General features: G+C 42.2%; 1 protein-coding gene across 1 annotated transcript in view; it reads left to right on the forward strand.

Moving 5' to 3' along the window:
• The first annotated feature begins 23,539 nt into the window (after positions 1–23,539).
• INTS6 (integrator complex subunit 6) overlaps positions 23,540–25,054 on the forward strand; it is an 88,451-nt gene continuing 86,936 nt past the window's right edge. Inside the window, exons 1-2 of the mRNA XM_082859586.1 lie at positions 23,540–24,139; positions 24,516–24,593. Coding sequence (XP_082715712.1) covers positions 24,029–24,139; positions 24,516–24,593 — 189 coding nt within the window. The 5' untranslated portion in view covers positions 23,540–24,028. The remainder of the gene's footprint in view (positions 24,140–24,515; positions 24,594–25,054) is intronic.

A 25,054-nucleotide genomic window follows, 5' to 3' on the forward strand; every position in this document is an offset into this window, starting at 1 on the left:
AATGGTACAGCTGCTATGGAAAACAGTATGGTGGCTCCTCAAAAAATTAAACATAGAATTACTACATAATCCAGCAATTCTAAGTACATACCCAAAAGAATTGAAAGTAGGGCCTTGGACAGATATTTGTATACCCATGTTCATAGCAGCAAAATGTTCTATATAGCCAAAAGATGGAAGCGACCCGAGTATCCATCGACAGATGAGTGGATAAACAAAATGCGGTCTATACGTACAATTGAATATTATTCAGCTTTAAAAAGGAATGAAATTCTGAAACACGTTACAACATGAATGAACCTTGAAATAAGCCAGACACAAACAAATATTGTATGATTCCATACTTCATATTTATTTGAGGTACATAATGTAGTCAAATTCATAGAGACAGAAAGTAGAATAGTAGTTACCAAGGGCTGGGAGGAGGGAGTAGTGGGGAATTAGTGTTTAATGCATACAGTGTTTTAGTTTTGGATGGTAAAAAGTTCTGGAGGTGGAGAGTGGTGATAGTTGCACAGCAATGAGATTGTACTTATTGCCACTGAATTATACACTTAAAATGGTGAAAACAGTAAATTTTATATCATGTATATTTTAGCAAAGTAAAAAAAAAAATACCCCCTAGGTTGAGAGACAGAAATAGAATGTATTTATCAGTTTTGGAATTACTGAAGTATAGAGAAAATCTACATATTGCATATGGTACCCAAAATGAACTTCAAGACATCTAATAACAAAGGAGTTCTTCATTTTAGTATATGGAATTTCCTGAATGCTGATCTCAGGCTAAAGTCCATACTCACTGGAGAAAGACCTGCACAGCATTAAATCAGTGGTCCATCCCAATGACTTTTAGGATCAGATAGGTTGTTCCCTGTTTATGACAGTGGTCTCTGAAGCCTAAGTCTTAGGCTTAGGCCTAAGCCTAAGCCTAAGCCTAAGTTCTTAATTTCTATCAGAAGCCAGGAGAGAACCTCAAGGACAAAACTGGGGTCTATGACCACACACCAGCACACAATCAAGCTTGCATAGGAAAGAATCTGGGAGTCCAGAGTTGGCTCTGGTAGCCCTGTGTCAAACCACAGAGGGAAACTCAGTCACAGGAGCTCTGACTGGGGCAGTGTTCAGCTACTGTTGGCCACAATGTAAGGGAGTAATGTTGAGGTCACAACTTGGAGCCAGGGCTGGCACCTCCCAGGGACAGCATAGACTGGGTCCATAGGTTACAACCTGTCCTTTGTACCTAAGCTACTTCTAAAAAATCTTACTGCTAGATAATTAACAGGCTTTCTTGTCATCTGCTATATATTAGTTTGGCTGTCCTAACAAACAATATTAAAGCATAAATTTAGACAGTTCAAGGCCAATACGGCAGCTTTAAAATAGCCAGACCCAAATTCTTTTCTTTTTCTTTTTTTTTTTTTTTTGTCTGTGTTGGATCTTCGTTGCTGTGCACGGGCTTTCTCTAGTTGTGGTGAGCGGGGGCTACTCTTTGTTGTGGTGTGTGGGCTTCTCATTGCAGTGGCTTCTCTTGTTGTGGAGCACGGGCCCTAGACCACGCAGGCTTCAGTAGTTGTGGCTCGAGGGCTCTAGAGCCCAGGCTCAGTAGTTGTGGTACACGGGCTTAGTTGCTCCGTGGCATGTGGGATCTTCCCGTACCAGGGATCGAACCTGTGTCCCCTGCATTGGCAGGCGGATTCTTAACCACTGCGCCACCAGGGAAGTCCCCAGACCCAAGCTTTTGCTGTCTTATTTTCTCTACTATCTTAGGGTGTGGTCCTTATCAAGATCCGAGATGTCTATTTAGCAGCAAAATGGAGAAGAGGGGTTGGAAGACATGCTTTTTTTGTTTAAAGTTACAGCCCCAAAGTTACATACATCCCTCTGCTGCCATCCCAAGAAAACAGAACACTCAGATGCCAAGGAAGCTGGGTGATAGAATCAATTCTGAGTGTCTGTGTGTCCAACTAAAATCACAGGGTTCACTTACTGAAGTAAAAAAGTTGGACCTCCCAGACCTGATCATTCCATCTACTTAACATATTGGTGACTGCTTGCACTCTACCATCCAGGTAGATGCCCTGGATCTTGAGTATTGAGCCCAATCAGCGATCTCTGTCTTGGACAGATCTTTTGGTTGTGGGTCTGCCTTACATTTATATCCTCATGGTCTCTTTCTTAGAATCACAGATTGGTTATGCTCTGAGATTCAGTTACCACCTAACCCTGCAGATCTGTCTTCATTCTTGAGCTTGATAGGACATCATATGGCTCATTTCATTGCCACACAAGCCTTCCCTGGAGATCAGCAGAATTAAGTACAATTTTTACACTCTGCTATGTGTTTTGCAATGAGCATGTATATTCCCTATACATCAGTAAGAAAATTACTGTCCTTATTTTACCATGAGGTAATAGAGGCTCAGAGATGTTAAGTAGCTTTCCCTAGCAAACTCAGTGGCAGAAGTGGGATAGCATACTTTCTTATAGAGAAATTATGCCACTGGAGGGTTTTGAGCAGAGTTGTGTCAGGATGTGACTTCCATTTTAAAAACGCCACTCTGCTGTGTCCAGGAGAGTGAGGTGGGGGAAGGGTGGAAGCATGGACAGCAGTGAGGAGGCCACTACCACATGCAGGAAGAGTTGGTGGTGGCTCGGACCAGGACGGAAGCAGAGAGAGTGGGGTGAGCGTTTGGATGTTATTTGGAAAATAGACCCGATTTGTTGATGGTTTGAGTGTGATATGTAAGGGGGAAAATGTGAATTTGACGGTAGAATTTTTGTATTTAAGTGGCAATATAGCTCTCAGAAACTAAGACTGGAGCGCAAGGGAGGGGACGATGCTGGAGACAGAGGTTTGAGAAACATTCACAGTAGTGCCAGTAAGATGACTTTAAGGAGTCTCCAAAAAGCGTGTGTGTGTGTGTGTGTGTGTGTGTGTGTGTGTGTGATGTGAGTGTGTAGCCAGAAAACGTAATGGAGGCTGTTAGACCTTTAGCGATGTGAAGGTTTAAAGGGCAGGAAGAGGAACCAAGAAAGATACAGGGGAAATGGGATAGTTGCCATCAATTCCAGATCACTAGATTTTGTACCTTGTGACTCAGTCTTTGAAAGAGAATGAATCAACATAGTACTATTATTGCTATTTTTGGAAGTTTCCTACTAATGGTGCTAATACTCAATTCTATTTTTGATTAAAGCACTTGATTGTTTTAACCATTGAATAAAACATCTGACAGTTGACAGAACTTCGGTTTGAAAAATTGGAAGGGCGATTGGTATACTTTTATCTTTTTAGTCCTTTTTGTTTCAGGCTGCTTAATTTGTACTTATGAAAAATGTGTTCCATCCACCTGTGATGAGCTATTCTGTTCTTCCCACAGGCACTAACCTCATTCTTGTTTGGATTCAGTATTTGTTTTCTGTTTTTGTATGTATAAAACACTAGGATTAGTTTAATGCTCACTTTTGGGCTTATAAATCCTTAATAGAAATAAAACTGGCTTTCAATGGCTTTTCCTTTACGTGTTCAAAAGACTCTGAATTATAGTTTAAAATGAGTGTTACATAAGAAAGACCCTTTTATGCAAACAGCAAATCCAAGATTTAGCTGCTGAGTGAGAAGTCTTCTCTTTTATATAAAGAAGCATTTAACTATTCAGAATGTTGGGAGTCTGCATTGATAGGCTCAAGGCTTGCAGGCCACATGGAAGTGTAGTGTGTTCCACAAATACCCTCCAAGTTGACTGTGATCTGGATTTGATTTTTCCTCGTGGTCCTAGGTCAGTAATAATCTCTCCGTGGTTGCATCTCATCAGCCATCATCACCACTGTACAAACTCACGGTGATAATTTGATCAGACCTCCTCTGCATGCCTTCACCCTGTAAAGTATCCACTTACACTCTTCCTATTTTACAGCCCACACAAATTTTCTTCCACCTGAGAATGCTTCCCACTCTTACTGTTAATCTTCTCCTACTGCTTTGTCTGAACATATTTAGTGACTGAAAGTGTGCTTCCATTATGACTGTCATCATCCAGAAATATCTTCTAATACATAATGGATTCCATACTGAGAATTTTTAAATTTAGGAGATGAAGATTTCAAAAACTGTATTTATATTGATACATTCTCTTAACAGTTCTGATTAACATAAAATGAAGGACTTGAGTGAACTTGTAATAGCCATAGGCAACATTGAGAGCTTACCATATGTCAAGCACTTTATATATTTTAACTTGTTTAATCCATGCAACAAAATTCTGTGGGGCAGACATTACCAGCATGTCCATTTTACAGATGGGGCAACTGAGTCTTAGACCACTTAGTTAACATGGCCAAGGTCATATAGCCAGAAATGGGATTTGAACTCAAGCTGTATGGCTCCACAGTCCACATAGAGTGTCTACACTACTCTGTCTCTGTACTTCTTCACAGGGAACACTCCATTCTTGCAGGATGTTTCATATCCCTAGCTTCTGGCCCTGAATGTCAGTAGCTCACTGCCTGGCACTTCCTCCATCACTGAGAAATCAAAAGCGCCCTCATCCATCTCCAAATGCTTCCCAGTTCAGTTTCTCCGCTTGAGAATCACCAGGGGAAAAGTCTGTATAAAATACATACATATATACTCTCTCTCTCCATATATCATCTGTCTATCTATCTCACAGCTTTTCTAAAAGTTTCAAATGTTTTTATAAATTTATAACTTTAAAAAACTTTTGTTACTTTAAAAACACACAGCAACACAACTGATAGGGAAAGAAAAGGATCAGGTGATGAAAATGAGATAATTCTGTAGGTGTGTTTGTAATGCTCCTCTTTATTACTTGTGAATAAACAATTTTGAGCCTAAAATGTCTTGGATAGTTTGAAAGTAATTATTAAGTAAGATAAACTCTACTGTTTACCTGTCTGCCTAACAAACTTTTTTTTTTTTTTTACAGTACAAAGGTAAACTTGACTTCAGCCTAGGCCGAATCTCAGAGTCACATATCTGAAAGTCAGGAGTTTTTCCATGTTTATTTTTGGCTGTCAAATTCAGACCATCGGGCTTGTTGCCCTTTTACCAGCACCAACCCTTTCTCAGGGAAACCATAACAAGTACAAATATTTAGTAGAATAAAAAGGAATTTGGGGGTTTTGTATTTTCGAAACTATGCTAGGTCCACTTCACTAGACTTTGCCCATTGGAGCTAAATCTCCAAGGTCATCACATAATTGGATCACCTTACAAGGCTGCAATGTGGACTTTGAACTCCATTTTTAAATGACTGCTTTCACAAGGATGTTATGACAATGCTCTGAGCTATGTAGGAAGAGGAATACATTTACTTAAGGAGGAAAAAGGGTCAATGATAGGTCGTATCCTGAAATAGATATGCCTAGAATTCCTCACCCCCACCCCGGTTTGGTTCACTTATTGAAACAGCCTACGAGTCTTAAACAAAATATTGTATCATCTTATTCAGCATCTTAGGTGGTGTCAACACCAGGTAACAATGTTAGGTTTTGTTCCTACCCTCTATTGCCTGTTACATATCTGTTTTACAACATGCTGCCAGAGCTTGAACAACACAGTAGATGAGATACCTTGATGTCCCTGAGGACTTAAAATTTAGGCCTTTTATTATTAGAACTATTTAATGATGATGTAGAGATTTAAAATAAGAATTTCCTTTTGACAGCTGTGAAGTGACTGACAAACCTACATATCCTGGTATAGCAAAGTGTTGAAATATGTATCATAATTCAGACACAATGAAAGCAACTCACAAAAAGTGTTCTAGTAGTTTCTTGAAATCTGATTCATTAAAATTGCCTTAAAAATATTTTTATACCCCAGAAAATAAGGCAGAACATACTTTAAAAAGGAGTTTATCCATAGTATGAGTATGTGTTTTTATTTCATTTAAAAATCGACTGTGCCAAACATTTTTACTTAACCTTTGCCCTTTTCTTGAGTGAGGGTTAGAGATGGTTAAGAGGAATAGGGCATTGCTAGCACTTTCCAGGCCTTTTTTGTGAAGGAAGATGGCAGTCTGCAACTGGAATTTCTGGTGGCTTCCTGCCAGGGCAGTTTGCTCATCTCGATCTGTGGAAAGGAACAAACTGCTGGATCTCAGTAACTAATAGGTTTCAGAATTCTTTATGAAAGTGAAAATGGTACTCCTTAAAGTATAAAAGGATCTTCTTGGATGCATTAGTGAGAAAAATGAAGTGCACTTTTACTTAAAAAATTTTTTTATCTGCAAAAGATCCAATGGATTAAAGGGAGGCTTGCATTTTATTTCAGTTCTTTACAAAAGACAATGAAAATATCTTTTCAATATTGCTATTGTTATGCCTAAGCAAATTCTCTTTCACAACTGAGACTGACTTCCAGTGGTGACAGTGTCGCCAATGAAATAATAATGCTGACACAAGTACTATAGGTAAGTGCAGGATATATGCTGAATTAAAGTTGGGAAGAGCTGGAATTAGACTAAAAGAAATAATTTAAAGAAAGCAAAGACTTCCTATAAAACAGGCTTAACTGTAGATGATGGGATAAATCTGAGCAAAGGGAAAAATAAGCAAGAAAAAGTTCAAAAGAAAAAAGTATGTACATGCTTCCTGGTGGAATAAGGCAATTAAAAGCTGCAATTTAAAGTTTATATATAAAATTAATATATAAAATTAATTGGATAACTGAATCAAGTATTTTGGTAATTATAGAGAAAAAAAGACAAATCTTGCAATCCAGGGGAAGTTTGAGTTCAAACTTCATAAACTGGTTAAATTCATCATCTAATTGTTCATTTCTTCATATTACATTGCTTGTATTGTCTTGGGTTGTATTTTGAAAAGCGAACCAGAACCAAAATTATATTTCACAGATCTGAACATTAAAACCACAATACATGAATTAACATCAAAGGTCACAAAATTGCTACATGAAAAACTTAGAGGCTAAGTCATATTCATGAGACAATCACATGTTTAGGGCATGGAGTAGAGGATCCAACATAGGCTGTAGAGTTTGATCAGCATTTGACTTACAGCTCTGCAGTCCCTGTTCAAGACACTTAGGCTCTCTGATGCCTCCTTTCCATGTGATTCCCCTTACTGGAGAAATAACTAAGTACTCAGAGTTGTTGCAAAGATTGAGAGATGAGAAGTATTTGTAAAACACTAAGCATAATGACTCCTAGGTAGACTTTTAAAATGGCTACATTCCCTTTCTTTTGTTACACATACGCATACCCCTTTCATATTTAATTAATTTTAGAGAAAATATTTAGACAGAGGTTTTATGTGAAGTTTTTTGTTTGTTTTGCCTACTCATTTCAAAGCGATTTATATCATAAAAGTCCAGTATAACACAATATTGGATTGTGCTTCAGCTTTTTGTTTTATCATGGGATTGACTGGTACATGGTAAACTACACGTATGAGGCAGATGTTAGCTCTAGGTATTTTTACATCTATGAAATTCTGCAAATATTTTTTATTTTTCTATGTGAAAATGGTTAATTTTCTTATAAAATACATATTTGCCTTTTTTCTTCTTGTTGCTTCACAAAATCAGCTACCTTATATAAACCGTCTGGGATTGCCATTCCAGTGGCAATGCCTATAGCAAACTAGAAATTGTTGGAACTGAAACCAGAAACCCAATGATCTCCACAGATACATCTTTTTAAAGTCAAGATCTCTATTTAACAATAATATGTATGAATATGTATGTCTGTATGAATAATACAAATAAATACTTGTTGTAAAATTTTAATGGTCCAACAGATGTTATTTTCTCAACATGTCACCAATGTGAACATGCTTTACTTATGATAAAATATATTTTTAATGATAATTAAGTACAATAAACAAATATTTTCCAACTCATGAAACATAAGAGAGAAAAAGGTCATTTATATTTAAAACTTTTGAGACTACAGTGCATATTCATAAACTATTGACCAGTGTCCAGAATGATAATCTGGTAAGTCAAATGAGTTTTTAAAAGTTGCCATACCAATATTTTAGTGCCAAATGGAAGTTCAGTAAAAATGTGCTTTGATACTAAAAATTATGTTATTACCATATTGGATTCTTTACATGCATGAAAACATTACTACATTTCTTCATAATTACTATGGAAGAAATTTGGAGACATCACCACTAGTTTCATTTTTTTCTAACGATAACAGCTGCCAGTTTTTCAGCATCTACTATGAGCCATGCTATTGATGCCACACACATGTTCTTCCTAATCTTGGCAACAGTCCTGCAGTGACAGAGATTGCAGGTTGCCTTCCTATCACATAGTGCAGCCGCCATTCAGGTGACAGTGGCCCTGTAACATAGTTGGTCAGTCAAATCTGAGAGGAAATTATTAGGATGGTTCCAGAAAATCTCTTTTCTAAGGAAAGCCAGCTCAGCTGACTTGCTTTTTTCTTCTCATCTCTTTTACCAAAGCAAACCTACAGTACTTGAGGTGAAATAGCTTATTATCAGTTGACAAGCACACATTAAGACGGGCTGAACAAAAACCTGAGAAAGCCTTGTGTTCTTAATGACATTATAAAACTTAAGAGTGGACAAATGAGGCCTGCCTGGACAGCCTAACACTGACACAGGTGATAAAAATAACCCTTATTTTTCAGGTTTCTTATTCATGGATGAATGCAACTCTCAACTGATTCACCTGCAAAGAAAATGTTGACCGTTCAGTCAGTATTTGGGGGGTGGGGGGGGCAACCCAGCTGGTAGAAAATAGGACATAATTTGATACATAGGTATCAGAATCATTAATGGTCTGATTTAAAAGTGCTTTGAGAATCTTAGATTTTAAGTGTTATATATTATGGGGAAGGTACAATTGTTAGGGGCTATTGAAATATTTCCCTTAATTTTATTTCAATATATTTTTACCTTGGACAAGTGTCTTTAACCCTGGACCTCAGTTTACTTATCTTTAATACAAGAGAATCACACTAGATTTGTCTCTTGGATTCCTTCCATTGAGAACTATTAGAATGCTGTACATATTGGCCTATAATGAAACAACAACTTGGCCCCCAAATGCATAATTCCTGGCAATCTTATGAATACTAGTGAGCCATAAATATTTGCAATACAGAATTTAATACACAGGAGTCACATTATAGACTTAGAGGAACAGTCTAAACAGACATGTAGTATTATTATACTCTGTATTGAGGTTTAACAGCAAAGTACTGAATGGAATCACTAAAAGAACGTGGACTTGGCCTTGAATTTTGCTTTTCTAGACAGACTGTGCTTTTTTTTTAGAAAAAAACAAAAGTGCTATACAAGTACAATGCAGAGCATAGTAAAAGCCCTCTTATCCAACATTGGTAGGTGATTGGTGGACTGAAAAAGTCAACTAAAGCAGAGAAATTTAAAAAGTGACACTACATACCTAAAGCTAAAATAACTTGAACTGCAAATGTACAGTCGACTCTTGAACAGGGATTTGAACTCCGCAGTTACACTTATATGCGCGTTTTATCAATAGTAAGTACTACTGTACTATATGATCCTCAGTTGACTGAATTCATGGATTTTATTTTTTTTTGGCTGCGCCGTGCGGCATGTGGGATCTGAGTTCCCTGACCAGGGATCGAACCTGTGTCCACTGCGTTGGAAGCGTGGAGTCTTAACCACTGGACCCGCCAGGGAAGTTCCGAATTCATGGATTTGATGTGGATGGTGGATACCCAGGAACTACAAAAAATGGAGGACCAATTATAAATTATACTCAGATTTTCCACTGTGTGGTAGGTTGGCACTCCAACCCCGGCTTTGTTCAAGGGTCAACTGTATTTCATTTGTCAATCTTTTGAAATGCAAAATATTTATAGATTTTTACTTTTTTTTCTAGGCTTTTGTAGTTGTTTTGCTTACACCTAATTTGACAGCGATTTATTTAGTGACTTTGTTTCACGTTCCATTGGTTTATGTAATAATAAACATAGTACAAGTTCAGCTGGTATGAAGGGGCTTGGGGGAAAAATGCAACTGATTACACAAGCATGGAACTTGTAGTGGGTGAAGTTCACAATGATAGCAAAGGAAATTTTACTAGTTTGGGGCGTATACCACAACGTGGGCATGTTTTAAAGAGGGAATGAGGAGCATCACTTAATCTGGCAAATTAAGTGGATGTCATGAGTGCTCCTATGTGCCCGTCATCTGTGATAGATATTGCCTAATAAGATTAAAGGTATTTTACTCACTGCTTTAGAACACTAGTGTTTGGAGACTAGCGAACTGAATATTAAAATGATATTCTTACTAACATCTTAGACGCTCTCACCCCATTATCCTTCCCACTATGTTCTTATGAGCAAATTCCTCCCTTATACTATATTTTGTTGATTGGCTCCCTTATGTTTTCCTCTGTGTCTGAGGCTCTGCCTTGTTTTTGTTCCAAGTATCCCAGTTCCTACGTCTGCACAGGGATTGGAGCCCTAGCCCTAAGTCCCAATTCCCATGGATGGGTCAACGACAACTCCTGTCAGGCTTGCCCTGGATTATGCCTCTAGATTCAGATCCAGGTTCTAAGTCTATTCTGCTTTGTGGCCTTGGACTATGTTAATCAATATTACTTGTTCTCCATTTCCTTTTCTGTAAAAGAAAGAACACTTAGCTTGCAGGTTTGTCAGAAGATTAAATGATCATGGGAAGCTCTAGCAGAGTGCCTGGCACAAGTAGGTGATGAAATGCATGTTTTCTGACCATTCCCTTGATTTCATATTTCTGACTCAGAGTTCTGACCACCTACAGGTATGCTTGTTGAATGTCCTAGAGGTTGACCACCTGCCAGCCGGGATTTTTGCCCATGAAGAGCTCAGAAGGTCTGCTTGCTTGTCCATACTATCCCCTAGCAGCCACTAAAGAGGTTTCCCTGGAGCATTTAGCTTGGTTGGCTTGGGCAGCCGTCCATTTCCCCTTGCTCGCTCGGATCTATTCTCTCCACCTCTGAATCTCTCTATAATTGATTTTGTCATTCACCATAGATTACACATCTGCCCTATACTGGCATATTAGTCAGGGTTCTCCAGAGAAACAGAACAAATAGAAACAGAGGAACAGAACATAGAACATACATATATATACATATATATATACATATGTACATATATATACATATACATATATGTGTGTATGTATGTGTGTATATATATCTATATATATCTATATACAGATATATATATATATATAGAGAGAGAGAGAGAGAGAGGGAGAGAGAGAGGGAGAGAGAGGGAGAGAGATTGTTTATAAAGAATTGGCTCGGGCTTCCCTGGTGGCGCAGTGGTTGAGAGTCCGTCTGCCGATGCAGGGGACGCAGGTTCGTGCCCGGTCTGGGAAGATCCCACACGGCTAGGCCCGTGAGTCATGGCCGCTGAGCCTGTGCATCCGGAGCCTGTACTCCGCAACGCTAGAGGCCACAACAGTGAGAGGCTGGCATACCGCAAAAATAAATAAATAAATAAATAATAATAATAATAAAAGAATTGGCTCACACGAGCATGGAGCCTGAGAAGTCCCAACATCTGCATTTGGCAAAGTGGAGACGACCTAGGAGAGCCAATACTGTAGTCCCAGTCCAAAAGCTGGCAGGCTTGAGACCCAAGAAGAGCCAGTGTTACAGTTTTGAGTCTGAAGGCAGGAATAGACTAAAGTCCCTGCTCAAGGTGGTCAGGAGAGACGTCCCTCTTACTCAAGGGAGGGTCTCTCTTTGTTCCATTCAGGTCTTTGATTGGATGAGGCCCACTCACTTGGGGGAGGGCAATCTGCTTAACTCAGTCTACCCATTCAAATATTAATCTCATCCAAAAACACCCTCAAACACCCAGAATAATGTTTGACCAAATTCTGGGCAGCCTTGTGGTCAATTAACATCACACTGGGCACGGTGCTGGGCATTGTTCACATTATTGTCATTATTTCTGGTCTCAGAGAAGTCAGTCCCCCTTCTTTCACATCCTCATGTTCCCACCTGTGCTCTTGACCCTGTCGTTTCCTCTCCCGAGACTGCCCCCCCATACCTCTCTCACATCTTCAGTTTCTCCCCATTTTTTATCTACCTAAAAACATGTTCAGGTTTTTCCTTCACTTTAAAATAAAGGTTCTCTTTGGTCCTTTGAGCTACCATCCCATCTTCTTTTTTTTAGTTCAAAAAGAGAAGTTTATATTCTCTGCCTTCAGTCATTCACTAAAATCCCTGGTGGGAATTCCCTGGCAGTCCAGTGGTTAGAACTCCACACTTTCACTAAAGGGGGCTTGGGTTCCATCCCTGGTCAGGGAACTAAGATCCCACAAGCTGTGTGGCAGAGCCAAAAAAGAAAAGTAAAAAAAAAGAAAAATCCCTGGTGATCTAATTCACCTTATTTCTTCTGTCTTTATATTCCTTATAAAAGTCAACAATGGCTTTCTCAAATCTAATAGCTTTTGTTCAGCCTTCACTTTGTTATGTCATTAACTTTTTTTTAATAAATTTATTTATTTATTTTTGGCTGCGTTGGGTCTTCGTTGCTGCACACGGGCTTTCTCTAGTTGCGGTGAGCGGGGACTACTCTTCGTTGAGGTGTGCGGGCTTCTCATTGCGGTGGCTTCTCTTGTTGCGGAGCACAGGCTCTAGGCGCGCGGGCTTCAGTAGTTGTGGCTTGCAGGGCTCTAGGCGCGCAGGCTTCAGTAGTTGTGGCTCACAGGCTCTAGAGAGCAGGCTCCGTAGTTGTGGCTCACGGGCTTAGCTGCTCCGCGGCATGTGCGATCTTCCCGGACCAGGGCTCAAACCCGTGTCCCCTGCATTGGCAGGCAGATTCTTAACCACTGCGCTACGAGGGAAGTCCTATATCATTAACTTTTGAAAAAATATATTTTCCTTTTGGAAATTCTCTTTTCTCTTTGCTTCGGCTTTGGTTGTCCACCTGTTCTCTGCTAATTTGGTGGGTTTCTCTTTCTTGTCCTGTCCAATTAGGTAATGTCCCTCATTGCATTTTGAACTTCTTTTTGGCATTTACCAAATTCCACTCCATGTTTTAGTTATTTCTATCACACAGGTTTAAAAGGGAAGCACCTAGCTCCACCACTTATTCCTTTTCCCTGCTTTATTTTTTTTCTAGAGCACTTATCGCTGTCTTACAAATATAGAGTTTACATATTTATTGTCTCTCTCCTCCTCTTCCCCATGCAGGGATTTGGGACTGTTTTTTTCACTAATGTACCCCCAACATCCAGAGCAGTAACTAGTGTTCAAATAATAATTGTTGAATTATTACAAAGATTAATGTATAGGGCTGTTCAGTGCATCCTTATTTATAAAAGTAAAACATCTAGAAATAAAATATCTAGTAATAAGAAAATAAATCATGATACATCCATGGGATGGAATATTATGCACTTATTAAAAGTCCTATTGAAAACATTATTTAATGAAAAATGCTTACATTATATTAGGTGGGAAAAAAGAAGGATAGAAAAAATATATATAAAAGACCCTAATTTTATTTAAAATATAAAGGAGGGAATATATACTAAAATGTTCTCAGTGGCTATATCTGTGAGATTAAAAGTGAATTTTGGGGCTTCCCTGGTGGCGCAGTGGTTGAGAATCTGCCTGCTAATGCAGGGGACACGGGTTCGAGCCCTGGTCTGGGAAGATCCCACATGCCGCGGAGCAACTAGGCCCATGAGCCACAACTACTGAGCCTGCGCGTCTGGAGCCTGTGCTCCGCAACAAGAGAGGCCGCTATAGTGAGAGGCCCGCGCACCGCGATGAAGAGTGGCCCCCACTTGCCACAACTAGAGAAAGCCCTCGCACAGAAACGAAGACCCAACACAGCCAAAACTAAATAAATAAATTTTTTAAAAAAAAAGATCCTTTGCTTGGGTTTAAAAAAAAAAGTGAATTTTGTTTTCTCTGTTATTTTTGCATTTTGTAAATTTTTGACAAATTCTTTTAAACAAAATTTAAAGTTAGAAAATTGTGAAGCTTTGAAGAAAAATACTTCCTTATTCAGGTGCTTTATTCTATTCTTTAGTCTGAATGAATTTCTCACTTCAATTAGGGATATTATTTGCACTTATCTTTTGGCACTGATTAGACTGTGCTTAGTATTATGTATCTTTATTTGCTCTACTAGGCCCTACGCTTTCTGAAATCAGAAATCATGTCTTATTTATCATTTTCAGAGCCTACAATACCTGTCTCTACATTCAATAACTGTTTGAAAGAAAAAATATTTTAAAATGTTTTAATAGCCAGAAATAATGTATAGTGTTAGTTGCTTAGGGAAACCATCAAATCATGTAATTTTCTTTTATTGATCTGATGTCCCTCATGACTGCCTTGAAAATACTCAGGTTTAAAGCCATGTCGGAATGATGACTATAGTTCTGGCTCAAGACAGCTACCTAGGAAGACCTTGAACTCACTTCCTGCCATGGACACAATGTATCTACAGCTGTATATAGAAAAATTTCCTCTGAACAAAAACCTAAAAACTGGCGGAGCAACCCCTTCACGTGAGGCAAACCAGAGGGAAACCACATTGAAGCAGGTAGAAAGGCTGAGACACAATCTCACTGTAATTCCCAGCCCTGGCATGGCGACCTATAATCAGGAGGCAACCCAAAACCCAGAGCTTCTTCCTGAGGAGTGAAGGGTTCATACCCAACATTGGGCACCCCAGTTTTTAAAATCAGCACCTGAGAGAATGATGACTACAGTACAAGTATTTTAACCTCTCTGTTGGTAAAAATTATTTACGTATTTTTCTAGTTGCTGGTACATTACGTGAAAACTTCTGATTCTGGAGTAAACCTGGGCATGATAGTAGATTTCAGGACTGACACATTAAGGTAGTTAGGCTAGGCTGGTGTTACAAAGAGACCATGGGACAAATGGATCCAAAACACATGGCGCAAATACGACAAGTTTGTTTCTTGCTCTTAAGGATGGATGTTCTTGGTTGGCAGGCAGGTTTCTTCCACCCATTTAGGGTCCCCGTGTCTTCCATTTTATGGCTTCCCAGGTTATACAGCATGTGCACTGTATGCTAGTTGTATTTACTAATCTCTGCCACCTGTAGGTTAGGTTGTAGGTTCAGTGAGGGCATAGAATTGCCGGATTCAGCAAATAAAAATACAGGATGCCCAGTTAAACTTGAATTTCAGATGAACAACACATATTTTTTTTTCTTATGAATTTATTTAATTTTGGCTCCACTGGGTCTTCGTTGCTGCGTGTGGGCTTTCTCTAGTTGCGGCGGGCAGGGGCTGCTGTTCGTTGCGGTGGCTTCTCTTGTAGAGGAGCATGGGCTCTAGGCGTGTGGGCTTCAGTAGTTGTGGCGCACGGGCTTAGTTGCTCCGTGGCATGTGGGATCTTCCCAGACCAGGGCTTGAACCCACGTCCCCTGTATTGGCAGGCGGATTCTTAACTACTGCTCCACCAGGGAAGCCCACACATAATTTTTTTTTAATATAAGTATGTTTCACATAATATTAGGTACATAATTATACTAAAAAATATGTATTATCTGAAATTCCAATTTAATTGTAGATCCTGTATTTTATCTGGCAACTCTCTGAGGGTAGCGAGTAGGTCTATCTCATTTAACACTGAATCCCCAGAATCTTAAAAAAAATTTTTTTTATTATAGTTGATTTACAATGTTGTGTTAGTTTCTGCTGTACAGCAAAGTGAATCAGTTATGCATATACATATATCCACTCTGTTTTTTTTTTTTTTTTTTGGCTGCACTGGGTCTTTGTTGTTGCGCGCGGGCTTTCTCTAGTTGCGGCGAGCGGGGGCTTCTCATTGCGGTGGCTTCTTTTGTTGTGGAGCACGGGCTCTAGGCGCGTGGGCTTCAGTAGTTGTGGCAGGCAGGCTCAGTAGTTGTGGCTCGCGGGCTCCAGAGCATAGGCTCAGTAGTTGTGGGGCACGGGCTCAGTTGTTCCGCGGCATGTGGGATCTTTCCGGACCAGGGCTTGAACCTGTGTCCCCTGCATTGGCAGGCGGATTCTTAAGCACTGCGCCACCAGGGAAGCCCTATCCATTCTTTTGTAGATTCTTTTCCCATATAGGCCATTACAGAGTACTGAGAAGAGTTACCTGTGCTATACAGTAGGTCCTTATTAGTTATCTATTTTATATAGTAGTGTGTATTTGTCAATCCCAGTCTCCCAATTTATCCCTCCCCATTGAATCCCCAGAATCTAAAACTGTACCTGTTGACTTTAAGATAAATAAATCTCTCAATTTTTTTTTTTTTTTTTTTTTCCGTACGCGGTCCTCTCACTGCTGTAGCCTCTCCTGTTGCGGAGCACAGGCTCCGGACGCGCAGGCTCAGCGGCCATGGCTCACGGGCCCAGCCGCTCCGCGGCATGTGGGATCCTCCCGCACCGGGGCACGAACCCGTGTCCCCTGCATCGGCAGGCGGACTCCCAACCACTGCGCCACCAGGGAAGCCCTCTCAATAATATTTAATGAATAATTGGTATTCTGCCTGTCAGGGAGAACGTATATTAGCAAAGAATATTTATTATTATTAATTAGAACAATACTGGTATTAGTAAGAACATGTATTATCAGCCAAAAATAGTTATAATACTACTTGTTATAAAAATACTTAAATATCGGCAAAGAATACTTACCAACAGGTAAGACTTTAAAATGTATCAGCATTTCAAACTACAAATGTTTTCAGTAAATGGATAAAATCTGTCGTCCCCTAGATATCTGCACAGCTCTGCCTCTCACTTCTTTCAGGTCTCTACTCAAATGTCATTTTCTCAATGATGTCTTCCCTGTTCTCTATATCTAAAGCGGCAGCCCTTCCCCCTCTGTAACACTGTTACCTTTCCTGCTTTAGTTTTCCTCCTTCACACTTAGAGTGAACATACCATATACTTATCTTCTTTACTGCTTCCCTCCCCCACTAGAATGTAAATTTCATAAGGACAGGCATTTTCCAACCTGTTTTATTCACTGCTAAATTTCTAGCTGCTGCACATACTAGAGATTCAATAAATATTTGTTGAACCAATGACTGAATAAACACCATTGGTTCTTATTAGAATTTATAGTTACCAGTAGTTTGATATTCACTTCTCATGACGCAAGATGGATTTAATCTCACAATATCATGATTCTGCCTGCATCTACTCAGTTCACCAAGTCCTATCAATTCATGGAGTCTATCACCTCCATGTCTTTTATTTATTTATTTTTCTATAAATAATATATCACCTCCACGCCTTTCATTTATTTTTCTAGAGATTATTTTTAAATTTTATTTTTAAAAATTTATTTATTTTTGGCTGTGGTGGGTCTTCGTTGCTGCGCGCGGGCTTCCTCTAGTTGCGGCTAGTGGGGGCTGCTCTTTGTTGCGGTGCGCGGGCTTCTCATTGCAGTGGCTTCTCTTGTTGCGAAGCACAGGCTCTAGGCAAGTGGGCTTCAGTAGTTGTGGCACGTGGGCTCAGTAGTTGTGGTGCATGGGCTTAGTTGCTCTGGGCATGTGGGATCTTCCCAGAACAGGGCTCGAACCTGTGTCCCCTGCATTGGCAGGTGGATTCTTAACCAGTGCCACCGGGGATGACCCCATGTCTTTTATAACACCTGCCTTACCTTACTGTCCCTGTTGTCACATCCACAGTGATTCCTATTTGTTCCCTGAATTAAGGCAGAAATTGCCTAATTGGTCTCTTTGCTTACTGTATTCCCATTCGAATCCATCTTCCCAATTGTTACTGAAGTTATCTTTCTAAAATGAGGTTTTGATCATATTACTCCCTTACCACAAAACTCTGTCTTCCTATCACCCGAAGATAAAATTCAAAATTTCTTGCTTGGACACATGAAACCCTTGGTGTGGTCCAGGCTCAACTCCTGCCACTCTTCCACACACATGTTCCAGCCCCATGGATTTCTGTCTGCTCAAATGTCACTTTGTGAGATTAGCTGCTCTAGCTTCAGTACTCACAGAGCTCTTTGTATATTCTAGTGATGCTTATCTTAAAAGCTACAAACACTAAATAGTATTTCACCGATTTTTTTTTTTTTAATGTTTATTTGGCCGCACTGGTCTTAGCTGGGGCATGAGGGATCTAGTTCCTTGACCAGGGATCGAACCCAGACCCCCTGCACTGGGAGCACGGAGTCTTAACCACTGGACCACCAGAGAAGTCCCAGCATTTCACTGATTTTAAAATGTACATTGCTCTCTCTTTTAACATCTTGAAAACTGGAATTCAGCCTTCAATAGTTGCATCTTATAATGCTGTCACCAGAAGGCAGTTGTGATGTAGCTGTCATAGCCTGTACATGCACAAACTTCATGATTATTCTTGGTGGCACAATGAGGCAATTGCAAACCTTACACATTTTAGTCAACTAAACGTTTAAAGAAAGGACATAAATCCTATTTGTGGCCTGAAAACCTTTTACTGACACCTTCTAGTTGGATCAGGAAAGCACCAGAATCAAAACTTGTGGAATGGAAGCCAATGGTTTAGAAGAAAATACTAAGGACAATAGTGGAGTATTCTTTTAAAACATGTTGTATCACTAATGCTCCTGGTTGGTAGAATTCAGTACAGTATGGAAAAATTCTCATTGATAAGAAAGCAATATGTCTTAGTTTATTTACTTTTAATTTTCTTGTTGCACCGTTCGGCTTGTGGGATCTTAGTTCCCCAACAAGGGATCGAACCTGAGGCCCCGAAGTGAAAGCGCCCAGTCCTAACCACTGGACCGCCAGGGAATTCCCATGTTGTAGTTTAATTAGCAGCATTTTTTTTTCTTTCAGTGCCCCAAAGTAATGGCATTTCTTAGAACCCGTGGTGTCTCAGAATTGATAAAATATGGTATCTTATCTTGCATTTTCAAAACAATCTTCTAAGACAGGTCTGGTTGTATCATGCCTGGGGTCTGCTGACATCATAAGAGTGTATTCTCACTATTTTTCTGTCTTCTTTCCATTAAACTATAAACTCTCTATGGCTTACCATAGTGATAGGGTTTCAATAGTGCCTGTCACATAGTAGGTGGGCTATTAATAGTTGTTTAAATAATTACTGCTATGTTCATGCTCCTTTGATAGAGAAACTGTTCCACTTTGGTTCTAATTCTCAATTTGGATATGTTCATGTTCAGTACTCATCTTGAATCGCCTAAGACTTCAACTATTACTGTGAAATGCTGCTCGTTGGAAAGGTCTAATTTCTTGTTAATAGTAGTCCCTAGTAGTATTTTTTTCTGAGGATTGACATTATATAATTGGTATTATATAATATTATAAATTAGGAGGACCAAAATTAAATTTCCATATATATTATTTGAATATTTTCTGCTGCATAATTTCACATCTAATTTTTTATGCTTATTACTTCATTTTTTTTGATGTTCTCGACCTCTCAACATCACTATTGTGATCTCAAAGAGTAAAACAGAGAGCTGAGGAAATGAATGGTAAGACAGCCAAAAGAAACTTTGTTAGGTTACATGTGAGGAACATTAAGTTCATCTGATTATTCTTTTCAGATGGTACAACCAGATACCATAAGCCAAGTCATTGGCACGTAATTATTTTTAAACCGTGTTACCCTGCTTAGTTTAAAATAATTTAAAAGGGCTCTGGTTGGCTCCTACAAATGAATATAATTCATCAGTTCTTAATTGTTAGAATAGCTCCATTTCAACAATTTAGGCTATTGTTTAAGCCAGAGTCACCATTCTTTCAGAGGGTTTTGTATAATTAATTCATTCCCTTTTAAATCGGAGCCATAGCATTTGGGCAGCATTCCTTTAAAAACAGCAGCAAAGAGCATGTTTTCTCCCACATACTTCTTCCCACCAATGTCCTCCCAGAAAAGTCTTCTCTAATCCCTTAGACTGCAACAGCACAGGGCTTAGCACACCCTACTCCAACTAGTTTTCCCTCTAGCATTGCAAGAGTTCAGTTTCTTCAGTTGAGTCTGATGAAATAGTTGGCTTGCATTTGGGGGCCATGTTTTAGAAAAATAAGCCTGCATATAACCAGAATCTTTCTGGAATCACATTCTAGAATCACAGAGATTGAGTGAAGAAGAGATTCATGTTTCCCATCTTGTGCTTCCTGCAAGGCCAAAGCTCACTGAGGGGAACAGTGGGAGTCTCTGGCATTATTTTGTTTTCTTTTTCCTTTTTGTCAAATATAGTTGAATTCAAGCAATTTAAATATGCATGTTATGGAACTCCACTGTTATCTATATTGGTGTCACATTTATAGTTTTTTTCCCTTTTAGTTTGCAGATTTATTTTAGGAGTTTTAAGAAATGTAATAACTCTAAGGGTGTGTGAATTTTTAAAGTTATTTACTGAGTACTACTAGATGCTAGACACATACTCTTATACTTTAAGCATATGGCTCTTAATCAGCATTATTTAAGATTCACCTGAATAGCTTTTTAAAAACTGAGAGGTGGAGGGCCCATCCCAATTCTACTGTATCACTTTCCTCTGGGTTTGGGGATTTGGTGCATTCATTATTATTTTTAAGCTCTATTGATAATGCTGATGTACATCTCCTGGCCCAGAACCACTAATTTAAGCCATCACCAACTAATAGCTTAATTGCCAACCAGAGTCACTAAGAATAAACTTGGCCTATTTCACAATTTTGTCTAGGGACCACTCGTCAATGCTTCCTGGTTTTGGACTGCCTCTTGATTTGCTGCCTATGTATGTCCTGATTTTTTTCCTGTTCTGCCTTGGGGCCTTGCCTTCCAGCACTTCTGGGCCTCTGAACTGGAAACCTGGCCTTTGATCTCAGGTGCCACCACAAGCATAGGTTCTGGTTATATGCTCCAGGTTGGCTCCTTGGACTTGGCTCTCCTGATCTTTGCATCTAATCCTGGCTCTGCCATACACCTCCACTTACGACCCTAGTGCAACAATCTGCCAACTCCATGGAGTCAGGGAAGAAAGACCATGGTGGCTCCGCTGGAAATGACTTCAAGTAACGGCAATAGGTAAGGTCATTATTAATGCATGTTCATCTACCTCACTCGTCTAGTTCGATTCCCTTCAAACACTGCTTTGTACTCAGCACCCTAATTAAAAACTCCAATTTATATGAAAAAAAATTCTTAGCCTGGAATAAAGGCCCTCTACCATCCAGACCTGACCTACCTTTCTGGATCTTATACTGTTCTTCATGTACCTGGTGCTCCAGCCTAGCTGAACTTGATTGTTCCCCAGGAAGCCATTGGCAATGCTGTGCTAACTTCCCTTCTTTACTACATCTTCAACGTCTAGAAGGAGTTTTCACCAGCAGCTTCTTTTCCTTTACCCACATACCCAAATCCTACCGATCTTTTAAAGCAGTGTTTCTCAAACCTGAGAAACGTAAAAGAAATTATGATCCTAGAAAATACATTTTCTGAAAGGCAGGAGTCCACAGAACACAGTTTGAAAGCACTGATAGAGAAATCTGAAGACCAACTCTATGAAAATCTTTCAGTTGCAAATTATCACTTTGAAAGAAAAAATTTGTCTTTATAACTAATAAAACAATTTGTATATTGTCATTAAAATGAAAACAAAAAACTTAAAAGTATCAAAGAACTCTAATTCTTATCTCCAGGGTCTAGGATTCCAGTTTGAGAAACATTGCTTTAAGGCACCGCTTAAACCTACTGACCCTGGAAAATTTGTTCTTTCATTACCCTAGGGAAATAAATTTTTCTCTTTTCTGAATTATTTAGTATCTAATCATTTTCTACTCTGTAGTAGCTAATAATATGTAGGCAATATTCTTCTAGAAAAACCACAAACTCTTTGAAGGCAGGGACAATATTTTAACCATTTTTTAACTCCACTGGTCCTAAGCAAATATTGGATGTAAGCTCGCTACTCCACTTTTAGAAGTCCAAATCTCTTAAAAGTATTTTACTCTTCTATGGCGCATACAGAACGCCATATTACTGAATAGCCCTACTATAAATTAACAAAAATTCAGAGGTTGTCTTAAATATTAGGAAAAGTCCGAGTTATAAAATTCAAAATTTAAAAAAAGTGCCACAAAACATGTCTGTTCTGTGTTAATGGTAATAGGAACAACTTCTTTGAGTGACCAGTAGGGAAATAATTAAGAATTTCAGGATAAACAATCGAAATGCTAGGCTAATAGGAGAGGTCCTATAAATCTCTACACAGTCTTATACAGGTCGTACGTCCCTAATTCAACTTGTATTTTAGGCAATGCCTTTAAGTTTCCAACTAGTATATTTGAGGCAACTTTTCCTCGGACATAATTTAGGAGAGGAATCATTATGCCATCAAGCCTGATGACGGGCTGGTTTTAACCGAGAACGTCTGCCTTCAGGCAGTATTTGGATCGAGTCTGAGACAGCATAGAGTGCAAGGAAAGAGCACTGGCAGGGCTATGGAGAACCCATGCTATGTGTCACCTGGGCAAGCCAAGTCCGTCTGTTCATCTAAAAACAAGAGTAATGGACGCTGCTTTTCTAAGGCCCCTTTTAGCTCTGAGATTGATATTCTGTGGCCCTAAGTAAACATGGCTTGTGAGAGGTTATTTCTTTGGGTAGGACGGGTTATTTTTCCCCGAGTATAAAAGAGGCAATAAACTGTTTATCGATATTTGAGTCTTCCCCCGCTGCCCTTTTAGGGCTGAGTTCGGAAAAAAAGGGTTTGTTCCCTTTCTGGTGGGTCCTCCAACGAGAGGGCTCCTGGCTAGGTCCAGCCCTCACCCTCCGTCGCTGCCCAAGGCCGAGCGAGGCTGCGGACGAGGATCGCCCCTCGTCCCCACTCCCCTACGGGAGCGGAGTGACTCGCGGAGAAGATTAGTCCCTGGTCATAAACAACCTCTCACTTCCCTTCCCCCGCCCCGGGCCCGCCCGCGCTGGGGCCGGCCCTCCGAGGCCCAAGGAACCTCCTCCGACGACCGCGGGCCCCGAGCCCTCATCCGGGGGATGACCGCCGGCCTGCCCCGACTCCTAACCGGGCGTTGGATCACTCTACTCATCCCCTCCTCACTCGCCCATTGGGGAAGGGGTTCGCTACAGCGACCTCGAAACAGGAGCTGAGGCCAGCCTCCATTTCCCTTCCTCCGACCCCTATCACCTCCAACAGCCAAGGAGAGGCCGACGGGCCTCACGCGCAGACTCACGGCCGCGGCCCCCGCCCCCATACCGCCGTCCTTCCGCGGGCTGTCCCCGCCCCTTCCCGGAGCCCGCCTCCGCGTCTGCCGGCCCGCCTGCTCGCCCCTCGCGCTCGCTCTCGCGCGCACCCGACGCTCCGCCTCCGCGCGTGCTCCAAAACTGTTCCCGGAGCCAGCCTCCAAGCTTCCCCCGCCCCTGAGCTGTTTGAATATGTTAATAAGAGGCCAGGGATCAGCCAATAGATTAGCGGGGCGGTGCATCACGTGGCTAGAGGACGTGTCAGGGGGCGGAGCCTCTGCAGCCCCTGCCCGAGTTAAAACCGGAGTGTGAGAGAGAAAAGCGCTTCAGTAGCGAGAGGGGCTGAGAAAGTGGTGACACCGCCGGGGTGCGGAGGGAGTCCCTGAAACTTCTCCCAACAGCCCCAGGGCCAATCTCCCCTCAGCCCACTCCCCTCTTCGCCAGCTCCCAGGTCCCCACTCCCTGCACCGGGGGTGGGGTTGGGAGCCAGGCCTGTCTCCCGCTGGGACACACACAGGGGCCGGGAGCGGGGACGGGACCCCCGAGGCGGGGGGGACGGACCGACAGACAGACGGCCGGGCGCCCGCCCCAGCGGGCAGGCAGGCAGGAGGAGGCGGAGGCGGGGGTACGACTGGGAGGACTGGGTCTGGGGAGTTTCCTCTCAACTATCGGGGGAGAAACTCCCCGCAGCCGGAGGAAAGACCCAGACCGTGTTTTCCTCCCGGGGGCCGCGCTCCCCCGCCCCGCGTAGCGGCGGTCGCCGCCACCGGCGCCTCCACCTCTACCATCTCCTCTTTCTCCACCACCTCGGGCCCCGGTGTCCCCGGCCAGCACTATGCCCATCTTACTGTTCCTGATAGACACGTCTGCCTCTATGAACCAGCGCAGCCATCTGGGCACCACCTACCTGGACACGGCCAAAGGCGCGGTAGAGACCTTCATGAAGGTACCGACTGACCGAGCCCGGGCGGCGACCCCGGCCCGGCGGCCAGCGGGCGGCAGGGGTGGGGGGAGGGCGGCCGGGGGCGGCGAGGCGGAGGTGTCGGGGACCTGACTGCGGGAGCTGCCGGGCTCGGGGACCCCCTCCCCCACCGCGCGGGCGGGCGGGCGGGCGCTGCAAGCCGGGCTCGGCCCGGGCCGGGGCTGCGGCCCCGGGCGGTGTGCGGGGGCCGATCTGTGTGTGTGGGGCGGCTGCGGCGTGTGCGGTACTGTGGGGGGCGGCGGGGCCGCTGGGCGCCCCTTCTCCGCCTGGTAACCTCGCCTCTGTGCTTCCCTCTCGCCCGCCCTGTTCCTCCTCCCGTTCCCCACCCGCTCTCCCGCAGCTCCGTGCCCGGGACCCTGCCAGCAGAGGAGACAGGTATATGCTGGTCACTTTCGAAGAGCCGCCCTATGCTATCAAGGTAACAGCCCTCGCCCTCCCCCTTCCCTTCCCTTCCCTGTTCCTTCCTCTCTCACCCTCCCCGCCCCCCCATTCACCCTTCATTATGCTCCCCTCCCCCACCCGCTGTGCTCCAGGCGCTGAGGTCTTTTCCCCTGCGGGCTCCCACCCCCTCCCCCGCTACGGAGCGTCCTGGCGCGGCGCGGAGTCGCCGGGCCACCGCCGTCCCCTCCCCAGCCCGGCCCGGCGGCGGCGGCGGCGGCGGCGGCGGCGGCGGCGCTGCGATCAACATGGCCGACATTTCCCCTCCGCGGCGTGAGCGGCAGCAATGAACTGTGGGGGATATTTATTCAAGTTAGCCCGAGTGACAGCCGGGCCCGGCAGCGCCGAGCCTGGGTCTGCATTAAAGGGGAACCGGCCCGAGGCCGGGGAGGGGGGCGGGGGCCGCGGGGCTGGGGTTGCGGAGTCTCCCCGAGAGGGCCG

Source organism: Leucopleurus acutus, assembly GCF_964270905.1.
Source record: "Leucopleurus acutus genome assembly, chromosome: 18".
In the NCBI taxonomy this organism is placed as follows: Eukaryota; Metazoa; Chordata; class Mammalia; order Artiodactyla; family Delphinidae; genus Leucopleurus; species Leucopleurus acutus.